This window comes from Aristolochia californica, unplaced genomic scaffold (assembly GCF_029961685.1).
Source record: "Aristolochia californica isolate CCGP_79_NKW_82.1479 unplaced genomic scaffold, dmAriCali1.0.hap1 SCAF_14, whole genome shotgun sequence".
NCBI lineage: Eukaryota > Viridiplantae > Streptophyta > Magnoliopsida > Piperales > Aristolochiaceae > Aristolochia > Aristolochia californica.
Window position 1 is genome coordinate 6,859,293 of NW_027181815.1, and position 22,373 is coordinate 6,881,665.

General features: G+C 36.0%; 1 protein-coding gene across 2 annotated transcripts; it reads left to right on the forward strand.

Annotated features, from left to right (window-relative positions):
• On the forward strand, positions 1 to 21,818 carry LOC137949971 (squamosa promoter-binding-like protein 17). 2 transcript variants are annotated; one of them, XM_068796263.1, is made up of 3 exons: positions 1 to 502; positions 20,616 to 20,755; positions 20,869 to 21,818. In XM_068796263.1, the coding sequence occupies exons 1-3, from the start codon at positions 159 to 161 to the stop codon at positions 21,504 to 21,506; spliced, it is 1,122 nt and encodes a 373-aa protein (XP_068652364.1). In that variant the 5' UTR covers positions 1 to 158; the 3' UTR covers positions 21,507 to 21,818. The 2 variants fall into 2 exon arrangements, with proteins under 2 accessions (XP_068652364.1, XP_068652366.1); XM_068796265.1 differs by having other exon boundaries at positions 20,872 to 21,818.
• The last annotated feature ends 555 nt before the right edge of the window (positions 21,819 to 22,373 follow it).

Genomic DNA, 22,373 nt, shown 5'->3' on the forward strand with positions numbered 1-22,373 from the left:
TGCAACACCACCAGCTGCGGCAAAAAAACCACAGAGCTATAACAGAGCAAGGCCCATTCCTCATTTTTCTACCAGGGATTTTTAAACTGGCATTCCTAGTTCTCTCCTTATACCCCATCAGAAAAACCCATGCATGGAATATCTGATAGGAAGCTGAAATGGAGATGGGCTCGTCCGCTTTGGGGTCTAATTCTGGGTCCAGTGATTCTCTGAATGGATTGAAATTTGGCAAAAAAATATATTTTGAAGATGTCGGCAGTGTTGATAGCTCTTCTACTTCAGGTCACCCTCCAGCGGAGCCCGCGGCGGCGGCGCCGTCAAAGAGAGGAAGAGGGCTGGTGCAAGGAAACCACATTCCGAGGTGCCAAGTTGAAGGCTGTAAGGTGGATTTAACTGGTGCAAAAGCTTATTATTGCAGGCACAAGGTTTGTGGTATGCACTCAAAGTCGCCCAAGGTGATTGTAGCTGGACTGGAGCAGAGATTTTGCCAGCAGTGCAGCCGGTTAGTCTGCTCTCTTTCAAAATAGTCTCATAAATTGGGCTTGCATAGTTGTTTTAGATTTCTTTTATAAGGGGTTTGGTTGGGGTACTGACAGTTGCTACTAACGTCGTTGTCTTGGGTTTTTTCGGCCTTCTATTCTGGAAGGTTGATCTCATGAGGTGTTATTCTTTTGTCATTTTTGGTATTATTATTATTTTTTATTTTTTAATCCTGTTGTGGTTGAAATTAGATGTCTGCCTAATCGTTTGGTAACCTTCTATTTATTTCTTCTGTGAGCTGCAGTTCTGGAGAACCATTTAGGTTTCACTGCTAAATTGGTGCTGTTCTGGTCTCTTTTTTTATTTGAGCTTGCTTCCGTAATTCTGGTCATTAGGGTTCCCTTTCTATTTTGGGTAGGTTTCTGGGGTGGTTTTTAGTGGTCTCTGTTCTTGTTTTTGAGACATCAGCTGACGGATGGCGTCGATGTTGCTACCTTTTTTTTTTTTTGGAAGCCCTTCTGCTTGACTGACTTCTGAAACTTCTTCCTTCTCTTTTCAATTACGAGTTCAGTAGTTGTTTTTTGGATGTTGTCGCTGGGTTTTTCGTTAATCATAGCAATATCTTCATCAATGTTTTAGATTTTTTCGTTGACTATTTTAATATTTCCATTATTTTTTATTTTATTTTATTTCTTAATTTTCTGTCGGTTTGAAAGTGCTCGGTTTCTTAACAGCTGTGTTACTTTTTTTTTTTTTTTTCTTTTTCTCTTTTTGTAGACTTTGGCTGTGTTGTTCGTTTAGTTTTTTAATTTTTTGCTTCATTAAGATTTAGCTGTGCTACATTTTTTTGTATTATTTATTTGTTTTTTATGCAAGAAGACGCTCGCATCTTTTAGGTTGATATGTGAACTTTAGTCGTTAGTTGTTGTTGGGGATTTAGCTGTGGCTAATACATGTTGAATTTCTGGAAAAGAAAATTACTCTACTGACTTGTTATAATTTGAGTACAATGAGTTTATGTTTATAATAAAGGAAACAAATAGAATCTAATTACAATTAAACTACCATTGTTCCAGTTACACCCAAAGTTAAACACTAAAAGATAAGTTCTAAAATAATTAAACAATTGAACATAAATAGAAGACTAACATAATTAAAACACTTGAGACTCTTCTATTAGACCTCCTGCCACCATATTAATTCTAGTTATGTGAGATTTCTTACTGTGAGAGTCATGTAAGACTCTTCCATATCTGCTCTTCAACACTCCCCCTCAAGTTGGAGTTTATAACTTCAACTTGCAATGAAAAAGATTATTTGTCTTCAATCTTTTTTGGTTAAAAAAATTTCATATACGTTAAATCTTCATCATTTGTTCTCCCCCTTACTTAAATATTTTCTTCACATAAAATTACCACAACATGTAGAACACAATACCACTTTCTTGTACTTCTTCTTCTACCTCTCCTCAAGTTGAGGATTAAAAGGACATAGCGACCCAACTTAGACAAAACACAATGTGGGATAAGAAAATCACTCCACGTCGTACGACAAAACTTCATACACCAGTCAAAACGGTTATAGTTTGAAACACATTCTATTCAATTTTAAAGGCAGAAAAATGACCCAATTTTAGGGCTTAACAAAGATACTACTCACTTTTTAAAGATAGCTCAAACACAAATTACCTCTTGGGTGAAGAATAAAATATTTGACTCAAGTTGGAAGTTGAGCATACTCTTATACTTTTTAGGTAGTGGGTCTAGGCATTACTTTGAAGTGATGAAAACACAAAAAGATACGTTGAAGAAATACTAGGGAAAAACAATTTTAATCAGAAGGAGGTGACTATGTAACATTCATACTTCCAAACGAATCTAGAATATTTTTTTTTTTAAAACTAAGGGAGACTATAAGGGTAGAACTTAATAAATTAGACCAAGTATAACTTTTTTTTGGAGGTGACCACAATTTTCAGTGTTGATGATGCGTAAGCTAGACAACCAAGTAAAAAAAAAAAACGCAAAACTTGAAAACAGCATCGAAGTAGGAAATTTTTGCATACCTTGAACGAATACATCATGGAGTGATTAATTTTGACCAAAATTTTCTGATTAGAAGAGAAATTTGGGTAAAAAACTAGGGTTCTAGGAGAAAAGGAAACTCAATTCATGCCAAAGCATAGATATATTATAGGAAAATGAGAGATTTTCGGTATAATTGATTTTTAGTATTTCTGATATTAATCTCCCACAATATAGATCAAAATCACAAATCGTTTGTTTCTTAAGAAACTAGACTTAAAAGAGCTTTAATTTGATACCTAATTTGACATAAAAATATTTGTTATTGAATCTATTATGACCTCTTTAATTTATTCATTATGTAGCTTGACTGTTGCCGAGTCCAATGCGAATATCTCCTTACGTATAGATCAGATCGATATGAAATTTTCTCCTTCTGAAACTAGATTTCGATACCTTCATTCACGTATAATATTTCTTTATAAAATATACTTCTTTTGGGAGAAGAATTTGATAGATTTTGGACTCTGTAATCTGACTGAACCGAGTACTCTTTCGTCTTTGGCTAGCATGACCATTGAGTCTTCCAATATTGATATCTCCCTCTAGAAAACTCGGATTTAGAATTTTTATGACAAATAAGAAAATAAACTTATAGTCCCTTCGATATAGAGCCTTAAACGAAGTCATCCCAGTTGCTCGGTAACAAGTGGTATTGTACTAAAACTCAGCCCATGGAGTCCATGTGGGCCAGGTCTTAGGTTGTTCTCCCACGAAACAGCTGAGGATGATAGGCGGAGCTCATTCATGATTTAGTGCTCAAGTGCTTGAATAGTTCTTTCCAGAAATAGCTAATAAACATTTGGTTCCGGTCGAACACAATTGATTGAGGAAATCCATGTAACCGTATGGGTTCCTTGACCAATAAGTAAGCAACTTGCTTAGTAGTGAATGGATGGCTGAGGAGTAGGAAATGGTTCGACTTAGTCAATTTGTCCACGACAAACAACATTTTGTCAAAGCCACGAAACTTGGGGAGTCCACCTAAGAAATCGAGTGATATGTCTAACTAAACTTGGAGAGGGACATGAAGTGGCTGGAACAACCCTACTAGTGTGAGGGCATTATATTTGTTTCTTTGGCAAAACTTCACAAGATTCCACAAATCTTTGCACGTCTCTTTTAAGACCGGTCCAATGTACCACGCTGGCAATCTTGTTATAGGTGAGAATGCACCCTGAATGGCCTCCTGAGGGGGCGAGTAAAACTCATTGGGTTAGTTTGAGCTCTTGGTGCGCTCATATTTGATCAGATATGAATTGGAACTAAAGGTGAAGCAACTCCCTTCAAACTCATATTTATGACCTGGTATATGGAATTTCCCATTAAAATTCAGTCATTAACTTGCTAAACTGCCAATTATAGCACTTCCTTGGACTGAAATATTTATTTACAACTGAATTGGACCTATTGAGACTGTAAAAGAGTGTGAACTTTAGTGTTCTAGAGAAGGAGAAGGAGGGGGAGAGAAAAGAGGAGAAAATCAGAGTTTTGAAAAGACTGTGGGGGTCGAGCTCGATCCCCGGTGCTTGTATAAGGTTATGAAAATCAAATTACAGATGCCCTTAGTCACTTAAAATAATTAAACCCTTACACCTCCCTACATACTAGTCCAAATTACATGAAAATTGAACTAGAGATAAAATTAAACACACAAAACGAGATAGTGTAGCCATTGGACTTTGTATTAAGTGCAAGATGACAATATTGCCCTTTAGTAGATTTTCTAACATTCTCCCTCAAGTTGGAGCATATATATCCATAAAGCCCAATTTGTTGTAGAACACATCAAATTCATGTTTGCCCAATGCTTTACTGAACATGTCTCCAATCTTATCATTAGACGTCCGAGGACATCATTTTTCATCACAGTATCTCGAATGAAGTTACAATCTACTTCAATGTGTTTCGTCCATTCATGAAACATTGGGTTTCCTGCAAAAAATATGGCACTTTGATTATCACAGTACATAGTCATCAGCCCCTCCTGTTGTAGTTTCAACTCTCTGACCATAGATCTCACCCACATTAATGCACTAATTGTATGAACCATGACTTGATATTCAACTTCAGCACTGGAACAAACAACAATATTTTGTTCCTTACTCTTCCAACTAATCAAATTACCTCTTAAAAAGACGCAGTAGCTAGTGGTAGATTTCTGGTTCAGTTTAGATCCAACATAATCAACATATGGGAAGACCTCTATCTTTATGTGATTGTGAGGTTTAAATATAGTCTCTTTCTAGGTGTCACTTCCAGATATCTTAAGATCAGGAGGGTAGTTTCCTGATGAATCATGTGAGGGAACTCCATGAATTGACTAACAACACTCACAACAAAGAATATGTTAGGACGAGTGACAGTAGCATATAGTTTTCCAACCAACCAAAGACACGTTCTCTTATCGCGGAGTTCATCACTCTGTTCATCATGAAGGTTATGTCCAACCTCCATAGGGGTCTCAACCATCTTAGCAGCCAACAATCCATACTCATGTAACATGTTTGTAACATATTTCCTCTGAGTCATTATTAGACATGCCTTGCTTTTAGCTATTTCAATACTAGAAAGCTCCCAAGTTTTTAGTTTGAAATGTTGTGCTAAATGGGCTTTTACCTTTTTAAAGCCTTGTATATCATTACCAAATAAAATGATGTCATCTACATATACTAGTATTACTCCGATACGAGACGATCTTTTCATAACAAAGAGTGAATGGTCATAATGGCTCCTAACAAACCCTATCGACATGACTACTTGACTAAACTTCTCAAACTATGCCTGAGGACTTTGTTTGAGACTGTATATGGTTTTCTTTAGTTGGTATACTTTGTATTTCTCTCCCTAAGTAACATACCTAGGAGATTGCTCCATATAGACTTCCTCATCAAGGTTGATATGCAGAAAGACATTTTTAATATCAAGTTGATACAGTGGCCACAATGACAGACATCAAGATCTAAACCGAAGACAACTGTGCAATAGGAGAAAAGGTTTCAAAGTCGTCAATTCCATGTCTTGGTGTAGCCTTTGGCAAACAGTCAAACCTTGTATCGTTCAACAAAATCGTCTAGCTTATACATTACAATGTATACCCATCTACAACCATTAACTATAGCACCAACGAATGGATCACACAGCTGCAAGGTGCCTCTATTCAGTAGTGTCTCCATTTCAACATCTATACCGTTCTTCCATTGAGAGGAGGAAGGAGCAGCCTACACTGGTGAAGGAACAATACGAGAGGACAATGACAAAGAAAACTTTTTGTATCAGTCAAAAAGTGAATCAAATGACACAAAATGAGACAAGGGATAATGATAGCCTTTTTCTAACACCTTTCTGAGAGGAATGAGCAGGTATAGATCACTTACCTCAGGATCGGTAGACACGGAGGGTTTTTGGTCTAATGGGAGAGAGGGAACAGTTTCATCATGAGTAACTTTTCATTGGTGATATACTTGTCACGGTTTCTCTACAATAGCATCAGGAAGTGGATTGAGAATATCATCCACGGGTGTTGGGGCAACAACCTTAAGAATAAAAACGAATGGAGACACATCTATTGGGAATGAAGAAAAGAAATGAGTATCTTAGAAAATGTCACGTAAGCAGAAACAAATGTTTTATTAGTTGAAGGACAATAGTACGTATATCCTTTTTGTGTGCGTGAGTAGCCCAAAAAGATACATTTGACAACCCAAGGTGATAACTTGTCTCTAGAGGAACCAAAGACATGTGCAAAACCGACACATCCAAAAATCCGAGTAGATACCGAAAATAAAGTGATTGATGTTAAAAATACCTAGATAGAAAATTTTCCATCTACAATTGAGGAAGGCATTCAATATATGCATATGGAGAAGTATAGTACAAGCCCTTCTAATAGATGACGGTTCTTATATTCAACAATGCCATTTTGTTGTAGTGTAAAAACACATTAAGATTGATGTATAATACCATGATCTTTACAGAATAAGTCAAAACTTTGGATTCATAAATTCAAGGCCATTGTCAGTGCGAAGTACATGAATAGAAGAGTATCAATTGATTTTTTATCTCAGTATAAAAAAGTTTGAACACATCACATACTTCGGATTTCTCATTGACCAAAATCATCAGTAATGGACAAAAAATACATATAGCCAAAAATAGTTGGTACTAGACAAGGCCCCTAAACATTGGAATGAATAATACCAAATGAGCGATTGCTTTGAGATTGACTTGTCTTGCCCAACTGGCGGGTCACATTGGAAGGATAAACTTGAAGGAAATGCAGGAAATAGTTGAATCTTTGAAGGAGAGGGGTGACCTAACCATAGATTCCACTACAGAGGGGAAACCGTAAAATGCAATGCTTGTGGAGTATTTTGTGAATCTCTCTCCTCATAACATAGTCCACCTCTCTCATGCGCGAAACCTATCATCCTCTTTGTCGTAAGATCCTGAAAAACACAATGTGAAGGTTAAAAAGATAGGGAGCAATTCATAGATTTAGTGAGTTGACTTACTGACAACAAGTTGAGAGGAAATTTAGGGACAAATATGACAAGCTGTGGTGATATTAAAGTAGATGGAATTCATGTACCCATTCCTCGTACTAGAGAAGTAGATCCATCAACCAAGGTGATTTGTTTAATGGAAGTTGACTCTTTCAAATTAGAAAATAAGGTGGACATACATGACATGTGAGTAGACTCTCTCGAGTCAATGACCCAAGTGGAGGATGGACGCACATGAAGGGAAGATGTACCTAAATTGGCCAATGTGGTTGTAGGAGTGGAAGATTGAGTCACAGATGTTGAAGAGGAGGCAATATTCAATTGTGCCATGTGCTGAATCAATTGCTGTATTTCATCAGAGGCGCCTATTACAACTTGCACAGAAGGCTCAGTAGGCGATTCAATACTCTCATGAACAAGAGAGTTGGCCCATGCAGGTTTACCAAACTTCTCCTAACACTTGTCAGAGAAGTGATTCGTATAGCCACAATGAATACATTTTTTGTTCAGCTTAGAGCCACCTCTGCCTTTTCCTCTTCCTTGATTATCTTTGCCCTTTCCTCTAGTGCTTCCAACTCTGTCCTTAGATGGTTCTAAGGAGCCCAGAGAGTTTAGGCCGATGCTAGAGTGCTGGTCATATTTGTATTCCCTGGTGGTGCAATAACCTTCTCTGCACGCAGTACTCGGCTATAGGTTGTGTATAATTTTTGAACATTCTCATAGTCCAATAATTGGGCTCTAATAGAGTCAAATACTGAGCCTAATCCATAAAAAAATTAGCAATGTGCACCTGTCCGTTCTGTTTTCTTATTTCCCTTTCATTTGTAGTAACGAGATGGAAAACACTAATCTCCTACAGTATACTAACCAATTCACTGTAGTATGCAATGATAGACCTTTGACCTCTCTTGAGGCTAAACATCTTGGCTTACAGCTCCAAAACACCTGACAAATTACTTTCTTGTGCATAAACATTTTCTAAGGAATTCCACATTTCCTTAGCTGTGCCATAGTTCATAACCAGATTACTTTAATAAAGTTCCAAGTTGTTAAGTATCTAGGTCATAACCTGACTATCCTCGGCTTCCTAGTCTTTATTCAATGGGACAGGAGGATCATCCCTAATGAATTTTGTCATTTTCTTACCTTTCAAACATAGAGTGACTGATCGTGACCAGCTCGGGTAATTTTGACCATTTAGTCTCTTGGTAGTTATCATAATAGTATCTCTTCCTTCTGAGCTTACAGACCCCCTTGAAGGAGTAAAAACCTCACCTGAATCAGCCATTATAGTTTTTAAACAGCCCTAAAACAACACACAGAGACTATCCGTAGGTGCTGTGGGCCCCACTTTGTAGGAAAAATTAAGTTTTTATAAATTGGAAGAACCAATCTACCCTAATATGCAATTCTTTGCTGCTGTAGGTAATTCCCTAAAAAATCCACAATTTTTAGGGCTGACGTCACTTGATCCAGTGATGATATAGGTAGTTCAACCTAGTAATAGGCTGCTCAGTAAGAAAAGGTTGGAATTTCAAGGAAAGAACTCTCCTTTAGGATATAATTCCAGGTTTAAACACTTAAGTTTACACAATTTGTGCAAAAATAAAAAAAGATTAGATGATGCAAGCAGAGGACCCAGTGCTGGGTTTGCACTGTCCCAAAAAGTGATTTTTTATCACTCAGTGATGATCATCATAGGGCACTAATTAGTTCAAAACTGCTCAATAGACAATTAGAGCCATCAACCTTGGGGTTATGGTAGGATAGGAAGGCAAAAGTTTTAGATTTTTACTATCCTGTGGAGGTAGATTCTGGAAAATCCCCTTTATTGAAGTCACATGCTTTGATTGAGAGATGTGGAGAGGACTGGAAGGCTTCAACCAAGACCCACTGCTTTGATACTATGTAAAAGAGTGAATTTTAGGGTTTTGGGGAAGGAGAAGCAGAGAAAAGAGGAGAAATCAGAGTTCTGAAAAGACTTTGACCCCAATGCTTTGATAAGGTTCTGAAAACTAAATTATAGAAATGCCCATAGTCACTTAAAATCAATTAAGCCCTTATATCTCCCTACATACTTGTCCTAATTACATAAAAATGGAACTAAAGATAAATTAAACACACAGAACAAGATAGTGTAGCTGCTGGACTTTGTAGTAAGTGCAAAATAACGATGTTGTCCTTCAATAAATTTTCAAACAGAGACTGATATAATTATATAATTAAAAAACTTTAGAAGCTAATGAGGAAAGCAACTTTTGAGTTGCTAATCATAGATTTACTGATTTTAGAGTTTCTAAAAAAAAAAATTGATACCAAAACGAAGAATTAGGGCTTACAAACCACCTGAGATATTAAGACTTTTGACTGACTTTAAGAACTCTAAACCTAGAATACATACTGATTTCCTGTTAAAATTCTGAGAATTTGAAAATCAGAATGAAAGATGGAGAAGTTGAGAGAAGAGAAGAGCTTACTGAACTCATCCATCCAGGCACCAGTGGCCTGCCTTTGTAGCTTTTTTATTAATAGATTTTTTTTAGTACAAGGAGTCTGAAGATAAACATAAACTAATTAGGACTCCTAAAGCTAATTGACTTTGACTGCTATGCAACTCTCTTCCAATAGGAAAAGACTTAGATTAGAATTCTAATCCTTCGATATGGATTCTCTAATAACTACACCTGAAGTTGGCATATATAGGTTAGCTTGCCAACAATGACATTGAAGCTGATGCCAAAATCTTGGTAAATACTCCTTAAGTTGAAGCTAATGAACCATTCTGTGTAGATCCAACTTTGTGCTGCAACTTGTTTCACAAAAAAATTATAAAGCTTCTTGGCTTTATATGTTCCCTGAACTTTTGCATCTGTCGAATATATTTTTGTTCCAATCTTCATCAACACCAATGCCTTTATTTTGTAACTCCCCTTCAAGCTGGAGATTTCAAAACATGAACTCCACCTTAAACCAATAAATATGTGTACCATAATAGAAAGCCTCAAATTGCTGTTCAACTTTAAACTTTTTTTTTCTTCTCACCTTTAAATAGTAACACCATCTCAAGAAGTCCAATTGGATTGAACTCTTTGGCAAATTGATAGGCTATAAGACAATTTATAAAGTGAAGAGAGGTACTCTTATGTACAAAATCAGAAGCGTAGGGGTAAAAGAAAGGGTGATGCAAAGTGAAATTCAAAATCAACAAAGACATGACAGTTTATTTCATGCAAAAATTAGTGATAATAATCACTAAGTCAAGAAATTTAGATCAGATAATGTGAAAGCAGTTTTATCCCACACATGGCCTTTAAAGCATGAAAGAATTACCCCGTAGATTCCACCAGAAAGAGACTTATCCAAGGAACATAAAACATAACATATAATTTAAATATCACAACAAAAGGATATTGTTTTTCCCAGAACCAAACAATGTAATAAAAGGTTCAGAAAAAAAAAAAATAAAGTGGGTCTGAATTTAAAAACAACAAATCAATTAGTTCCAAAAGAAAACACAAATTTGATCTCAGGAAAATCAATTGAGCCCTCCTTCACTTCCTTTTTTTTTTGGGCTGGAAAATGATAGCAGTTTTTGGGACTTAACAAATTGACTCCAGTGAAGGATAGACCAGCCTTGGTGAAACAAAGGGAGAGGAGGCAGTAGAGGAGCCTCTAATAAGGGAATGTAATCTTTCTGGGTTTTCCGGTTTTTCAAATTTTCTTTTTCTTTTTAAATTTATTGGGGATTTTATAAATTTTGGCATTTTTGAGAAATTTTTATAAAGTTTTTAAAATTTTCTATGTTTTTTTTCTGAAAAAATTGAGGATTTTTCTTGAATTTGAGGATTGAACTCCCAAGAATTTTGGGGAAATTTCCTTTTTTCTCCAAGATTTTTGAGACATGTTATGGAACATTCTTGGATGTTCAGGATTTCTTTTCAACAGGAAAAAATTTAAAGAAAAAGAAAGTTCCTAGAAAGCTAGTGTAGGAAAGTGTTTTTCTAAAAACCAATTTCCTCGAAATTGATTTCTCTGAAAATAGTTTCTTTGTAAATAGTTTGTTTGAACGTAGTTTCATGTAATGAATTTTGTGAAGTTGATGTATGTTCTCTAATGGTTTATAAGAAATCAGTTTATGGAGAACCAGATTTCAGGAAATTGAATTCCATAGAACAATAACTTTGGAATTGTAGGTCCAGCAATATAAATTGTATAGAAAAACATGAAATCGAAGTAATAAGAAGAGAAGAGAAAGAGAGAAAAGAATGAAAGGCAGCGGGAGAAACTGCTCTCATTAGTGGAGGAACTCAACTCCTAACCTACTTAAAGGTCAATAATGCCCCTCATTACATGAATTTATATACAGTTAATTTTGAAGTTGTATAATAGATAATACTATAGACTCGAAGACTAACTTCCTAATGTGCTATCTATTAGAAGTAGATATTACATAGTTAAAAAGACCAAAATGCCCTTGAAACACATTTTCTATTATTCCCTCTCAAATTGGAGCATAAATATCTAACATTCCCAATTTGTTGCAGAGTATCATATGCTCACATTTCCCAAGTAGTTTGGTAAAAATATCTTTTAGTTGTTCAAAAGATCTTACTTAAGGGGCAACTATCTTTTCTTGGATGACAACGTCTCGAATAGAATGACAAAGAACTTTGATATGCTTTTTCCTCTCATGAAACACCGGGTTCTTTACAATTAATATAGCCGCCTAGTTATCACATTGAATGACTATAAGCTCATTGACTTGGGAGTCTCATTTGCACTAGAATTGATTTTATCCACATAAGTTTACTAACTGTATGTGTCATGGCTTTATACACTGCTTTTTCACTAGACCTAACCAGCACACGGGTTGAACCTGGTTCCATCCCAAAATGACTAGCCACTTCAGGAGGCCTATTGCTCAATTTTTTAACTTATTCACTTCTCTTAAGACTTTTTAGTATATGACTTTTTCCCACCTCTCATGTCCAAGCGTACATGAACAAACTTGCGACATGTCCACAACACACATACAACTTGGCTCTCATCTCATGGAGCCTAGGGGTGGCTTTGAACCGAGCCGGCTCGCGAATAGCTCAAGCTCGGCTTGATTTCGGCTCGGTTCGATTCGGTATACCCGAATCTCGAGCCGAGTTCGAGATCTAGGATCGACTTATTTGAATTAACAAGCCGAGCTCAACTGAATCTAGGTTCAACTTGAAAGTTGGCGAGTCAGCTCGTTAATTTAACGAGTGGCGCGGGATTCAGGACTGGGGAGTGGGACCGGAGCGGGCGCAAGAGCAAGAGGGGAAAAATTCTTCCTCCCCTCGTCACCGCCGAGCCCCTCTGGCCGCTGCTGTGGCCACCTCTGTCGCCGTCGACGGCTGCCTCGCCGGCCGCCGCTCGATTTCTTCCCCCTTGCAGCTATTATCCCCGACAATCGCCGGTGTCGCTAGAAGCTTTTCCCTCGGCGTTGTTCCTCGTCTCAGCTGAAAACCAGAACGAGCAGGGGAAGACATAATTTCTTCCCCCCTGCGAAGATGATTTCGCACGTGCGACTTTCGCTTGTGTGAGATCATAAAGTGATTTTTTTTCCTTAAACTCTCCTTCCTCTTGGCTCTTGAAGAAATTGAAAAGGGACTATTAGTGTCTCATGTTTTTTGTAAACATTTTTCTAATTGAAAATTCTTATTAAAAAATCATATAATTTTCTAAGTAAGATTTTCCTTCCAAGATGGGCTAAAAAACCGTATTGAAATTTTTTGAATAAGTATTTGACAATTGATGCTGTAATACTTTTAGCATAAGGCAATTTTCATAGCAATTTTGTGTTTGACATTTTATTTGATTAAAAATTTATCAATAAGTATAGTAATATATTAGATTGATTATTAATTTTTATTTATTTTCCTAAAAGAGGCAATAAGAGGTCCATTTAGCTTTCCTAAGAAAATTTTAAAATATTTCTTGTAATTTTCTAATAAGTCACTAATAGTAATAAGATTTTATTGAAAGTTTTTTTTGGAAATATGTATTATAGGAAAAACATTTCTAGTTTTTCCTAGAATATAAAATTTCAACTAGGGGCGCTAAGGAGGCCATAGTCAATTTATGGCCAGATTCAAAAATTACAAAATAAGTTAGACAACATTTGGAGTAAAAAAAATTAATATTGGTGTTTTCTAATCTATTATTGAAATTCAATCTTGAACCTCCCCTATCATTATTTTTTTAAAAATATATGCATAATTTTATGTATAGTTTATTTGACATATATTTTATATAGTGTATTAAATGTAAGTTAAGCTCAAACTCAGCTAGAGCTCGAGCTCGAACTCGGTTAAAATTATTAGGCTCGAGTTCGATTATAATTTTAGGTTTGAGGCTAGGGTTGGTCGAGCTCGAGTTCAAAATATTTAAATCAAGCTCGACTTGAACAAGGTTCGGACTCAGCTGGATTCGATGCCACCCTTATGCCCAATTTTAAGTAGATGTCATTCCCAATTTTATGTAAAATGTATGCATAATTTTATATACAATTTATTTGACATGTATTTTTTGAAAAGTTTTAAATGTATGTTGGAGCATGAACTCGAGACTTGTATTTTTTGAAAAGTTTTAAATGAATGTTGAAGCTTGAGCTCGGCTTGAACTCGGTTAAAATTATTAGGCTCGAGTTCGATAACAAATTTAGGTTCGAGCCTAGGTTCGGCTCAGTTCGAAATATTTAAATCAAGCTCGGCTCAAACATGGGCAGGTTCGGGCTAGGCTCGGCTCGATGCCACCCCTAATGGAGCCCATAATACACAAGTAACTTGGGGATCACACACTCAACCTACTTTGATATCACTATTTGGGTCCTTCCCAAAATGACTAGCCACTTAGGATACCTATTACTCAACCTTATAACTCATTCACTTCTCTTAAGATTTCACTATGTCGGACTTTTTCCTACTTCACAAATTCTTCATTGTATCAACACTAACTATCTGGCCCAAAATCCTTTCCAACCTCAGGTAACCAACAAAATAAGTGTTGGAAAAGTCTGCCTTAGCCAGTTGCGGTAAGACATGAATAAGAAAAACAAACAATAGAACTGGTTTTGAATTGAAAGAGTATTAAAACTAGAAATGACCGAGAAATACTAGAAACCAGAAACTTCAGCTTCACCTCTGTTGGAATTATGGTTTCAATTATATTATTTTTGAAATAAAATTACCATTATTTTATAGGTGTGGGGCCCATTTCTAGATGCTTTGTCATTGGATGTTCAGTACTGGAAATAATGGCCAGCACATCCCCCTGTAGAGGTAGATTAATTGGGTGCATTGATTTAGTGGACACATCCCTTGGGAATAAGGAGATGTATCTCTCTTGAGGGGATGTATCTTTCCTTAGAGGATGTATCCTTAAGAATAGTCATTAGTGCCACACCCCACACCCTTTGGAAATCTATAAATTCTTCCATGGTCTTACAAGTGAGGCTAATGCTATTTGCACACCCAGTTTGGCTGAACGGGAGCAAGCTTATCACTTGTAAACAAATTATCAAAGGTTATCTTGTGCACTTCAAATTTTATTTTTGTTCTTCAAGATGAAAGGTGCACTCACTTTATTCTTCTTATTTCAATTCTATGATATATGTATGGCTCTCATGATAAGGAGAATTATGGAGGATTTAATATCAATTTCTATGATGTTTATTTTATTATTATTAGACATCAAGTCTAACAATTACAAGTGATTTATGTCTCTGCTTGTATCATAGAGATAAATTCTATTTTTCTATATTTTTCCATATTTTTTTGGATTTTTGGCTATTTATTTGTGAATGGATATAAGCCTAGTTTAGGCTTATTGTGTTCTGGCGCCGCAGGCGATGGCCTTCATGCGTGCGGACCTTCGTATGCACGGGCCTTCATGCATGCGGGCTGCTATGCACGGGCCTGCTAGTGCGAACCTGCCAATGCATGGGCTAATGTTTGGGCATACCTGTTTATGTGTGGGCTTGTGTGGTCCGGGTCTGTAATGACCCAGGTCCATGAACCAAACCGGGTTTTGCTTATATAATGAGTCAGAATGTGTTTTAAGGGTTTTTTTTACCCTGAATTTTATTTTTAATGGAATTTCCATGTTATTTGGAATTTATTTGCCTATTTGAAGATTTATATGTTGATATTTTATAAATAGTTCATATCTGATTGGTTTAGTTTGTTATTTGTTTTTAATTATTTCTTTGCTATAATTTCTTGAAGTATTTATAATTTGTCTTATTGCATGCCTTAATATATATTTATGTATTTGTATGTGAAAATTAATTTAACTATATAATTTTCAAAATCCCCAAAGGGTAATGCATTTTGTATAGATTAAATTAATTTTATGTGTGTTTATTTTGAGTATAATTTGTTTTATGTGTTATACTAATTTCATTATACGATTAGCAAAATCCCCAAAGGGTAATGCGAGTTGTATAATTAGATTAGTATATTGTAAATTAATTCATATGAATCCCCAAAGGGTAAGTATGAATTAATATTTTTTGTTTGTTTGTGATATTGTTGTTTGTTTATAATGTGTGGAATGATTTGGCTAGTAACTCTCATGCATCCCCAAAGAGTATGTGGGAGTACTAGATGGCTGAGATGATTATATAATTACGTATGTTCTCCCAAATATTTAAATATTTTCTAGATGATAGGAACATCCAGTAGTGGACATAATTTTGCTGAGTCCCTAAAGAAAAATGTACTTGATGGGACTAATTATGTGATCTGGTCACAACGGGTTGACTTAATGCTACGAGACTATAGGTTTGATAAGATTATCAAAGTGGATACTCCTCCTCAAAGACCTTCCCGAGTAAACTACCCCGATAATCTGAAATAGTATAAGAAGGACCTTAGAAAATTCAAGGAATGGGATGATGCTAATGAAAGGAATAAGAGTCTCACTTAGAGCCCCAAGAATATGTGACCTAGAAATTTCATTAGCATCATCCCATTCCTTAAATTTTCTAAGGTCCTTCTTATACTGTTTCAGATTATTGGGGTAGTTTACTCGAGAAGGTCTTTGAGGAGGAGTATCCACTTTGATAATCTTATCAAACCTATAGCCTCGTAGCATTAAGTCAACCCGTTGTGACCAGGTCACATAATTAGTCCCATCAAGTACATTTTCTTTAGGGACTCAGCAAAATTATGTCCACTACTGGATGTTCCTATCATCCAGAAAATATTTTAATATTTGGGAGAACATACATAATTATACAATCATCTCAGCCATCTAGTACTCCCACTTACCCTCTAGGGATACATGAGAGTTACTGGCCAAATCATTCCACACATAATAAACAATATCACAAACAAACAAAAAATATTAATTCATACTTACCCTTTGGGGATTCATATGAATTAATTTACAATATACTAATCTAATTATACAACTTGCATTACCCTTTGGGGATTTTGCTAATCGTATAATGAAATTAATATAACACATAAAACAAATTATACTCAAAATAAACACACATAAAATTGATTTAATCTAATACAAAATGCATTACCCTTTGGGGATTTTGCAAATTATATAATTAAATTAATTTTCACATACAAATATATAACAAGGCATGCAATAAGACAAATTATAAATACATCAAGAAATTATAGCAAAGAAATAATTAACAACAAACTAAACCCATTAGATATGAACTATTTATAAAATATCTACATATAAATCTTCAAATAGCCAAATAAATTCCAAATAACATGGAAATTCCATTAAAAATAAAATTTTGGGTAAAAAACAACCCTTAAAACACATTTTGGCTCATTATATAAGCAAAACCTGGTTTGGTTCATGGTCTTGGGTCATTATAGACCCAGACCGCACACGCCCGTGCGTAAACAGGCATGCCCAAACAGCAGCCCGTGTATTGGCAGGCCTGCACCAGCAGGCCCATGTACAGCAGCCCGCGTGCATGAAGGCCCGCTTGTATGAAGGCCCGCACGCATGTAGGCCCTCGCCTGCGGTGCCAGAACACAATAAGCCTAAACTAGGCTTATATCCATTCACAAATAAATAGCCAAAAAATATGGAAAAATAGGATCTATCTCTATGATACAATCAAATACATAAATCACTTGTAATTGTTAGACTTGATGTCTAATAATAAAATAAACATCATAGATATTAAATTCTCCTTATCATGAGAGCCATACATATATCATAGAATTGAAATAAAGAGAGCATACCTTTCATCTTGAAGAATATAAATAAAATTTGAAATGCACAAGATAACCTTTGATAATTTGTTTACAAGTTACAAGGTTGCTCCCGTTCAGCCAGACTAGGTGTGCAAATAGCATTAGCCTCACTTGTAAGACCATGGTGGAATTTATAGATTTCCAAAGGGTGTGGCACTAATGATTATTCATAAGGATACATCCTCTTAGGAGAGATACATCCCCTCAAGAGAGATACATCTCCTTATTCCTAAGGGATGTGTCCACTAAGTCAATGCACCCAATTAATCTACCTCTATAGGGGGATGTGCTGGCCATTATTCTCTGTACTGAACATCCAATGACAAAGCATCTAGAAGTGGGCCCCACGCCTATAAAATCATGGTAATTTTATTTTATAAATAATATATTTGAAACCATAATTCCAACAACCTCCTCTTCTTCATGTTAAAATCTGAGAAAAGAAGTTGAGCTTCTCCTTCCAGCCACCAGTTGACCTACCTTTATAGAAATTTTATTAATTGACTTTTGAGTACAGAAAGGAGTGTGCAAATACTTAGAAACATAAACTAACTAGAACTCCTAAAGCTAATTGAATTTGATTGCTAGACAACTTTCTTCCCATAGAAAAAGACTTGTAAGAGAATTCTAATCCTTCAGTAAAGATTTTTTCATTACTCCAACATTTCGACTAATGAACATACTATAAAAGTTTATATTTTAAGCTGCTTCTTGCTTTTCTGTTAATGTGCTTTGCATAGGATTGTTATCTTTCTTTTCTCTTTCAGTCTCCTCACTCAGGAATATATTAATCTGCTCTCAGTGTCTCATATTCCTTTAAATTATCCCCTTGGATTGTGATGTTGACACTAAAAACATCATGAGAGGTAATATAACTCAGAAGCTTCAATCTGTAGCTATCAATAATTATTCTCTATAATTTAAATGTTGGAACTTTTCATCTTTTGGGAGTCTGTGAACTCCTCCACTGTCAGACGTGTAATTCTTGTGCTATCTATTTGGAGCAATGTTTTGTATGGATTGGTTGGCCCAATCTAGGCACTCTTAGGTATGACATCATGGATTTGGTTTTTGAAAATTCTCTTAGATACGTGACTTAGATGGCATCCAATTGTCTTTTTATTGTTTCAACCGATTTTCTTAGTGCTGCAATGTCATTGCTAGAGTCCTCGTTTGTGGAGAGCTTGACGACTTTTTCCTTTTCCTCTGTACTGTTTGATATCATCCAAGCAATATCTTAAGCTTCAAGCTTTGGTACTAATACTCATCTGATGCAATCTAGGAGCTAGGGTTGAGTTGTGAATCTTGTAAAAGTGCAAGAAAAACAGAAGAAAATGAACATTTGAGCTATAAGTCATTTTCCTCAATCTTCTCTAATGTTTGGTGTCTTTCAAACAGTCTCTTAAGCTTCACATTTAGTCTACTAATACGCATCTAATGCAGTCTAGAAGCTAGATTTGAGTTTGTGAAAGAAGCATGCAAAAAACAAGGAAAAACTAAGAAGAAAAGATGAAGACTTGAGCAATAGGTTCTTAAAAACTTGATTTATATGAATATCAATCTAATTGTGTTCCTTCAATCCCTTATTTTTAACATCTTTAAATTGAGGATTTTTTTTTTTTTTTTGTTGTATATCTTACTCGTAGACTTGTTAGGCTAAGTAACTTACTAGATGCAGAACTTTCCTGGGCCAATAATTACAACTTTTTTTTTAAAAAATAAAGGATATATAAACTATTAAATAAGGAGAAGAGTGCAACAAACCTAACTAAGTGGGCCTTCCTCCACAACAAGTTATTGGAGTGAAATACCCAATTTAGCCTAAATGTCTACCAAATTGGCAGATCTAGGAATGTGCTTCCAATTACAGTTTATAAAAGAAATTAAATTACAAATATCAAAATATATATCCCAATGCCACCAAAGAGGAAGGGTTGACTTTCCATACCTATCAATGACAATTTTTGAATCCTCTTTGATACAAAGGGGGCCTGTGAGACGGCTTTTGAAGATTTGAAGCCCATCGAGCAGTCCAAAGAGTTCTAAAGTGGTGGAGTTGGAGACTCTAAGTGGCCCAACAAAGAACAAGAGGAGACAACCGTTTGCATCGTGGATAACTCCATATCCCGTAGGATTGGGACAGCTAAAAGCGCTACCATCAAAGTTTAGTTTGTAATGGCTCGCTGGTGGAGGAGCCAAGATAGCCATAGTCGGGGGACGGGAGGTTGTGTCAACCCAGCTACCAACTGCCAGTTCCTCTGAGATTGGAACCACTAAAACTGCTAAACTCCTTTTGGGTCCATAGCCAAGTTGTTACATGACCCATAATATTATCTATCAAAATTTCAGTATGGGTAGATTTAAAATTGAATTTTCTGCTATTTCTTTCCTTCTATAGAGCCCAAAGGATATGTCCAACGCAGCATGAGAGTAGCAACTTTCGGTGATTGAGAGAATATTGATGGCAGATATTGTGAGGAGCAGTACTGAAACCCAATTTTATTTAGGAGGCCAATAATTACTACTTGACTTGCTGAAACTGAAACAATTAGCTAACAGTTAGATTGCTGGAAGCTTCTGGGAAAGAACAGAGGCGTATATCATACACATTTACTCAAAATAAAGCAACTACTAATAAAAGATGACATTTAATTTACTAACTGAATGCTTTTTATAAAACAACTCTCCTAGATTTTTCATTTGAAAAAGAATTCTGGAATAAGGATAATCAGCTAAAAGAGGGCAGTGTGTGTTAGCCTTCCAAAAGCAAACAGATGATAAGATTTTTTAGCAGCTTTCCTCCTTGCTATGACTATTTTTATGTGGAATTTGTGTTCCATATGCTCTTTGCCAAAACATGTGATATGTAGGAAAATATAAGCTTGATCTTAAGACAGAGGAAGACAGAATTTGCGCACTAAAAAAATGGATATTCACTAGAATTTGAAAAATCAGCAGCAGTGACTTAGATGGGGACAAAAAGTGGATCATGTGACATAAAAGAGAAGGGTTTGAACTGCATAAACCTAACATAGGCTTGACTTTCTGAGAGGCCATCCATGAACACTGTCAAATCAACTCCAATCTACCAATTTTCTGATGTAATCAATATAAAAACAGCGTTGCTGTATAAATTAACCTACAAAGATATCTTATGTATTGAACTTTGTACACCATGTCTGTTTTTTTCAATTATGCCGAGTCCAAGGTATAAGCTAAACAGATTCGGTGAGTATTATTTACTTTTTATGATTAATCCCAAGGCAGAGAGTTTCTTACAGATTTCATCAGTTGGTAGAGTTCGACCAAGGAAAAAGAAGCTGTCGCAGACGACTTGCAGGCCACAATGAGCGTCGCAGAAAACCACCTCCTGGTTCTCTACTTTCTTCTCGCTATGGAAGACTGGCTTCATCTTTCAATGGTCAGAACCACTTACGTAAATGTTGTTATTTTTAAAAAGAACTTTTATTTCTCTTTTTTTAAGCTTGTATGCAGTTTCATACTTTTCAAACTGTTAACACTTTTCATTGACAGAAGACACCGGCAGAGTTGGAGGTCTTTTGAACTTCTCAAGCTCAAGGCTACCTGGCCGAGATGTATGGCCCACAATCAGAAGTGGTGAACAGGTATCCATCGGTCAAGTGCCACCTATGGGGAAGTACCTTCCACATCTCTGGCAGGAAGGCTTCGAGGAGTCCAACAATGTTGTCACTAATGTGGCCCACCCATATCTGCATGGTTCTTCAGGTGGCATAGTTTTTCCCAGTCAAGAAATTCCGGTGGGTGAACGTCTCTCAGCAGTTTCAGACTCTAGTTGTGCTCTCTCTCTTCTGTCAAGTCAGCCATGGGGAAACAGAGGTCGACCTTCTGGTTTAAACAACTTTGTGCGGGAAAATATTCCCCACTTGGGTCAACCAATACAGAATGGCACTGCTGCAAACAACATTGCTGGCAACAATGCTTCTTGGGGTTTCAAAAGTGGTGTAGCTAGTAGTGGCTCACTGGCACATGAAGTCCCTCATGACCTGGGTCACAGCCAAATTCAAGGGTCTATCAGTAATCAATTCCCTTGTGACCCCGAGTTAGTTCATCAGGCTAGCAGACAGTACATGGATATTGGACAATCCAGAGCCTATGAATCTACTACCGATCAGATAAACTGGTCTCTTTAGAAGAGGCCAGTTTGTTGATTCTCCTCCTACTGATAATAGGCAAGAGATCTGAACTAACTTTTGCGCCAATTCAAGCTTCATTGGTGTTCCTGATGGAGAAAGGAACATGAAATCTTTTAAGGGAGCTGACATGTCAAAAAATTTCCTGCACTTTCAAAATTTGGCCAGCTTTTGACGGGTTAGGATTCTAGTAGTAAGTTTGTATTAGTAAGGGCTCTAAACACAGATTTGCCTAATACCTCTGGTAAGGAGGCTATTTTGGATTCCTGCAATGACTATTTGGTAATACCAAATTTTTAAAACTTACTTTAAATGGTGAGAGGATCATTTGAGTTTATAGATATACCTTTTAGAGTATCTTACAACAAAACCTTGTGGTTATTTCATATGAATTTCTTCTTTGAGTTCTCCGTGAAGGGAAACATTCTACGAAAACATTCGAATAGTCATTACTTTCACTACTAAGTTGAGAGTTTCCCATGTTTTTGTTGCATCCTTTGGCTCACTACAAAGGAAAATAACTTGTTCCGGTAAAAAATGTTTGCCAATAGAAAACATCCACCAAAAAAAACTGTTTGCATGGAAATTCCACCAATAGAATCTCGGAAAAAGAAGTTCCATTGTGCGACTAAGAGCATGTTAAAATCCAAAATAAATTGCAAAAACTTTGTCAGTGGAAATCACAATTTTTATTGAAAGATATTTTTAAAATAGAATACAAAAAATTCCAAGAAATCCCTAGCGATGGAATTGCAACCTTTTTGTCGAAAGAGATCAATTTTTTTTCTAGAATACTAGCAGATATAACAATTTTACACATATTATAAGGTTCGGTGAAAAATAAAACTAGGGATGTTATTAATTTTA

Coding starts and splice junctions, on each gene's coding strand:
- LOC137949971 (XM_068796263.1), top strand. CDS start 159: ATGGAGATGGGCTCGTCCGCTTTGGGGTCTAATTCTGGGTCCAGTGAT. Junction 503..20,615: donor TTTTGCCAGCAGTGCAGCCG/GTTAGTCTGCTC, acceptor AGTTTCTTACAG/ATTTCATCAGTTGGTAGAGT. Junction 20,756..20,868: donor ACTGGCTTCATCTTTCAATG/GTCAGAACCACT, acceptor TTTCATTGACAG/AAGACACCGGCAGAGTTGGA.